Raw genomic sequence first — 6110 nt, 5'->3', positions numbered from 1 at the left:
ATTAAAATTTATTAAAGGAAATCTTTGTCTAGTAGCTATTGCTAAAATCACTGAATTATGAATAATTCTAAATAATTTAAAATAAATTAATAAATACATTATTCATACATTCATCTAACTTACGCTAACTTTCCCCATCATCCATCACCAAGATTTTATTCAACACCTTAGTTGTATCCAGCATTGAAGTACACGGTCTGCTTTTCCTCCTGCTCCTGGGCGTGTTGTTTCGCCAGATACATGACCGCGGCGGCCAGTGCAGCATGATTCACCAAACTCGTGAATACCGTTGCAAACTTGAGCACAGGAAGCATCATCGGCAGCACTCCGGCCAAAAGCATCGAAGGCAGCAGCACTGCGGGAACTCCGAATCGCAGCAAATGCTTCATCACTTTGCGGGTTCCCTTGTTCTTGTTGCGATCGCGATCCTTTCCCTTTTCATCTCCAGAGCGACCCTCCGATGAATCATTTTCGGACAGTTGCTTCTGGATCGAAAATTCTAACGTGTCGCTGTCGCTGGGTTTGATTTGGAGTTCAAACCCTGGCAGGAATTTGATGTCGACTTGACGTTCGTTGAAGAGCAAGGCCAGCCCTTGGTTGATTCGTCGGTCGACCTCTGTCGAGTTGAGCTGAAGAAGACGTTCTTCGAAAAGTTTGTTGTCCGGTCGTTTATAGGATGGCAGCAGGATCTGTTGTACGTCGTAGGTCAAGTTTCCTGTGATTTCAAACTGATAATTCCGCGATTCCATATTCTGAAGCACGTAAAGCTTACTGCAATCTAGGATCGAAGCTTTGGTCATACAGTTGAGCACCCTTAGGGGAAGCGTTCGTTCGTACGGTAATTCTGTCGTAATCGGAGCTTCATCCTGCTGTAGGGGCGGTGGAATGGTAGTCGCGTCAAGCTCATTCTCACTAATCGTGGTCGATGCCAGCTGTTTCTTAAAGCTTTGATGATGATGATCGTGGCCTCGATCGCGTCCACCATGATAGTTGTGAAACAGATAACGACTGCTCGAACTGGGGGCGACTCCTCCGCTGCGACTGATTTTGCTGTGGAATGTTTTCCGGAGCTCACTCCAAGAGGGTGCCACAAACAGCAGAAGGGACAACGCTATTCGGGTGAGCTTCATGATCGTTTCGAGCACTTTCAATTTCCGTCGAGGAGCCGTCAGCCCAGAAGTTTTTCCACTTTTTCTAGGGACTTGATGTAACTGCAGTTCACTTTTATTCGGAATGCACCACGGTGGAAGCTCTTGCTTTCATCAGCGCTAATTTAAGACTGACTGGATCCGCTTCAAAGTCACTAGCAAGTGGTGATTCCAGACCCGTGCAGCAACTGCGACGATGATCGAGCAATGGACAATGATCTACGCTACTCTACTGTGGTCGGTTGGCTGGTTGTGACTCTCTGAGGCTGGTTTAACGGGTTGGTTTGCCAGTGACAAGTGTTCTACTAAACGCGGGAAAAGTGGGAAAGCGATCCACTTGCAGTTTTTCCTTCTATATTGAACTAAGTGATTGGATATGTTTCAATTTTCCTTGAGGTTTTCTCTTTTTTGCTGCGGTCTTCGGATTAATGATGATCGATAAAATGGAAAGTTTCAACTGGATTGATCGGATTTAGGTGGTGAGTGATGGGTTTTCCGATAGATCTTCCAAAGACCATCTTCGAAGTGGTTTGATTGACGTGATAGTTTTAGGGATTGTACGACATTTCTCAGAATGACGTTCCCCAGAATGATATTCCCCAGAAAGTCATTCCCCAGAAAACCATTCCCCAGATAAAAAAAAATTACAAGGCATTTTTGGCCTGTTAAAATCCAGGTTAATGGTAAATAGTAAACACATTTAACTGAAAAATTCGAGGAAAACTAAATTATAGTTTTAGTTATAGTTTTAACATTTTAGTTGTGTTTTTTTTAACGACAGCACTTCCGATTTGTTGCAGTATTTTACAGTATTTATTAATAAGAAATCTTTTAATCGAAAATTCAAGAAATTAATCAAATAAAGCGCCACCTATTGTCGGATATATAATTTGAACCGTTTGGACGATTTTTATATATTTTGACGATTTTCTCCTTACAAATTTCAAGCTCGTTTAGCCCCTCCTTAGAGTTGATGGATTCTGTTCAAATTTTTACAGTAGTTTATTGTATTCTGACTAATGTGGACCACCCTAGTGCATACAGACTACGATATTTTGTAGCTATTAAGTTTTGCTGTAAAAAGAATTCATCCAAGAGAAATTTTCTAGTGTAATCTACATAATTACGAAGACAATAAACCTAGAAAGAACAGCATATGTTCAAAAGAAGGGATAATATGCTATGAAAGCAAAAAAAAACAAATTCCATCAATTTATTTTGTACATATGAAAAATATAACACTAATATAAATCACCCGTTGGAAATACAATTAGGAATAACATTCAATTGAAAAAAAAGGAAGAATAACTATGAAAACAAAAAAAAAAATCAATAGCTTGTGTCAAATTTGATCATAGAATATAGTATGACATATGTAAGAGCAGCTTATTTTGAACGGTTGTGCTACTTTTCTCCGAATGACGGTTCCCCGCATTTCGTTTCCACGAATGCCAGTTCCCATATTGCCAGTGCCTCGAACACCCTATTTCCCCGAATAGCCTAGTTCCCCGAAAAGTTTTTAGCTCTTATAATTGTCATAACTTTATGTGTTTTAAGGTGGTGAACGAACCGATCAGAATATGCACCCTTCTTTACTTGATTTGCGGTTCTTTCGATTTTCACCATCATCGGCATTTTTGGCAAGATGTACTTAACTATCTAGTCGAGGATAACCTTATAATCTACAGTATCTTCTTCTTTTAATTACTTATCATTCTTTCTAGTGCAGCACTTAGTCCCTAAAGACTTGCACCTGTTTGAACTGCATCACTTTTCAGGGAAACGAGTCATTCGGGGATATGTCTTTTGGGGAAATGGGTCATTCGGTAAGCTGGCATTCGGGGAAATGATATTCAGAGAAATGACAGTAGCTAAATCATGTTAAGCAGATGTAAAATTGTTAAACAGTATTTTTCCCTTAAGATTTTAGTTAATGAACCACGTACTCAATTATTTAGGATTTTCAAACCCCCATCTTTCGTCTAACTAACTGTCCGTACTAACGTTTTGAAATTTGTATGGGCCGTGGTCTTTGGCAAATCATGCACCCCCATAGATGACCAAGAGGTTTATGGACGACCCCTCAGATGATTTTCCTGAGAAAAGGGAAGCAAACATTCGCCCTTTAAAATATTTAATTTTTGATTCCATTCCGATTTTTTTTTTTGCTTGTGATTCATAATAATAATTTTGACCAAATAATATTTTGGGTGAATTGGCACCTGTGTCCGGAATTCGAAGTTTCTGGGAATTCGAATCAATTCAGCAGGTATATTTTTTTAACGACAAAAAAACTAAATAACCAAATTTATTTTTTCCCCTCTTTTAAAACGTATAAAAACGATTCTGGGGAACGTCATTCTGGGGAATGTCGTTCTGGGGTTTGGCTTTCTGGGAAATGTCTTACAACCGTTTTAGATAATCATAAACATGGAACATCTTCGGTGGAAAAAGTCTGACAATATTGACAATTTGAGTGGCAATGGATCATTGAAGGTAGTTTTTGTCAGTGCTCACCGCATCAAAACAAAGGCGCCACTGTATATGGGATTTAACATTGTGACAGCATTGCTGTTTTGTCAAACACACAAGGCTACGGTGGCGCTATCTATGCTTTCCATAGCGGCCGTTTTGGTTATTTTAATGATTCATTTGAAGTTCGCAGTGAAAACTTCGGCGAAGTTCGGCGTCGGCATTCTAATTTAGTGCTTTGCCGACGCATAAGGATCGCCTTTGTCGGCGTAGCACTTCGTTAGAATGCCAACACCGAACTTCGGCGAACTTTTGTTGATGATATATAATTTCTCTTATGAACTTCGGTCTAAGGTTAATCTGAATGCACAATAAATGGTGCTTGGACCCGATTTTGTCATTCCATTTTTCAAATACATTATCCGTGTTTTTGATTGTTTTGGTAATTTGTCGAGCTTATTTTACGTCTAGGGATTATCTATTGATTCTTCTTTTTTATGATATGACGTCCCCACAAAGACAGAGTTTGCTTCTCAGCTTAGTGTTCAACGAGCACTTCAACAGTTATTGATCAATAGCTTTCTATGACAAAGTTGTCATTTTAGCACGATGATACCTCAGGTAGCCAGATTCAATTGAAAAACAATTGAAAGAAGGGAGTCGTGAGTTCGATTCTCACCGCAAATTTCAAATTTGAGTTCGATTCTTTCGCAAATTTCACATCAATTTGTCCATTTAATCCAATTGCGAATTAAATATAATGTTTAGATTTACGGTAGTTAACTAACTAAACTAAGCTAACTGCCACTCGGCTGGTTAGCCGTAAAACCGATAAATGATAATTAAAAAGTACTTGAAAAAAGCCTATAAAATAAGAAGATTTGCATCAAAGACAACTAAATTTAGTAAGGGAATTTACGTATTTTCGGCAGTCTAAGCCAATGGTGCGTTTCTTTTGTAAAAACCTCGGGCATACGCAAAGAAGTATTTGTCAACCTGTGCGTATTGGAAGATCCCAAACGCTAAGGAGTGTCAGTGCCAGTTTGGTCGATTTTGAGTTAGGAATACTTAAAAAATCTCCTGTTTTCAAGCTTTACAATGATGGTATAAAATAAAAAATTGCTTTAAAACTGCATAGTAGATTTTTTGAAAACTAGAATTTTGTCACTTATTTTCTTTTGCTTCTAACCCTTTCATTTACAATACAGACAAAAAAAAGTTTTACAGGTTTTTGTCGATTGTTCTAGAATTGTTATTTTACTTATGAGATAGAAATATAGTTTGTTCGGAGGAAATGAAGGCCTATATTGATCTTGTTTTATTAGGAATTCCAATAAATAAGAAAAGTGTTCAAATAATATTTGATTAGAGATTATTAGTTTGATTAGAGTTAAGTCGTATTACGCGTGGCAGAAAAAATGTGGTCATCTTGAATATTCAATAAAATCATGCTGTTTTGAAGGTTTTGAAGTTTTGTCTAATTTTCAAATTGAAATTGAAATTGCAAAAAGAAACCACGTGCTCCGGAGGAGAACGAACCCACGACTCCCTATTAGCTAGACGGGTGCTTTAACCTACAAGCTGCGGAGCCCCCTGAGAGACCCCGACGCACGGTTTGAGGTGAAATACCGCAAAGCACATGGAATAATCATTTCGCAGTCTAAAATTCCTAAAAAATAACATCTTTCTCGCTTTGATGTATACATGTACACGACGATGTATGTATCAAATGTACATCTCATACATCCAAAGGAAGTTTAGACTGCGAAATGAAAATTCCATGTGCTTTGGGGTAATCGAGTTCAGTTCGCCTCCAATCGTCGGGGTCTCTCAAGTGGTTTCACAGCTTGTAGGTTGAAGCGCCCATCCAGCGAATAGAGAGTCGTGGGTTCGTTCCCCACCGGAGCACGTGGTTTCCTTTCGCAGTTTCAATTTCAATATGTAATATGTACATTTGACACGTGTTTCGTCGTGTATATGTAAACTTCAAAACCTTATAACAGCAAGAATCCTTAGCCGGGAATTGCCTAGAACTTGACAATTAATAACCTGTGCAAAAAAATCATGTTGAACGAAGTTCGAATGCAAACATATTTCTCAACATTCACTACCTATGTAATGATAAGCTTTGAGGAACTTAATAAGGAAAAGTCTCAAGGGTTTGTCGTAGGGAAATTAGGGATATAATGAACACCCGGGCGAAAGGGACACCCTTTTGATCTCTGAGAATATGTATACTTCATCAAAAGTTGATACACTGCATAAAATCTGTATTGTATTTGAAATGTTTGACGGTAAAAACGTTTATGTTTTACTTCAATTGTCCTTTGAAATTTGACTTAAAGTTTTTCTCTGCTTCAAATTGGCGTATAAGCAAGGCGGTGGGAGAATCTAATTTTTGAGCAAAGTAACGAACGCAGAAAGGTTCTTTTTAGCTCTTATGATGGAGAGAGCCCTTTTACATATCGGAATGACTAGCAGTCATTAAAT

The 6110-nt window shown here is 38.4% G+C and overlaps 1 protein-coding gene across 1 annotated transcript; it reads right to left on the bottom strand.

Moving 5' to 3' along the window:
* On the bottom strand, nt 1-1378 carry LOC110674672. The gene has a single exon (XM_021838726.1). The coding sequence runs from the start codon at nt 1128-1130 to the stop codon at nt 168-170; it is 963 nt and encodes a 320-aa protein (XP_021694418.1). The 5' UTR covers nt 1131-1378; the 3' UTR covers nt 1-167.
* Nucleotides 1379-6110: the final 4732 nt, after the last annotated feature.

This window comes from Aedes aegypti, chromosome 1 (assembly GCF_002204515.2).
Source record: "Aedes aegypti strain LVP_AGWG chromosome 1, AaegL5.0 Primary Assembly, whole genome shotgun sequence".
NCBI classification, from domain to species: domain Eukaryota; kingdom Metazoa; phylum Arthropoda; class Insecta; order Diptera; family Culicidae; genus Aedes; species Aedes aegypti.
This window is presented reverse-complemented; position numbering and strand designations above follow the sequence as displayed.

What these genes read in the sequence shown, in the direction of transcription:
- LOC110674672 (XM_021838726.1), bottom strand. Translation starts at nt 1,130, where the DNA reads ATGAAGCTCACCCGAATAGCGTTGTCCCTTCTGCTGTTTGTGGCACCC.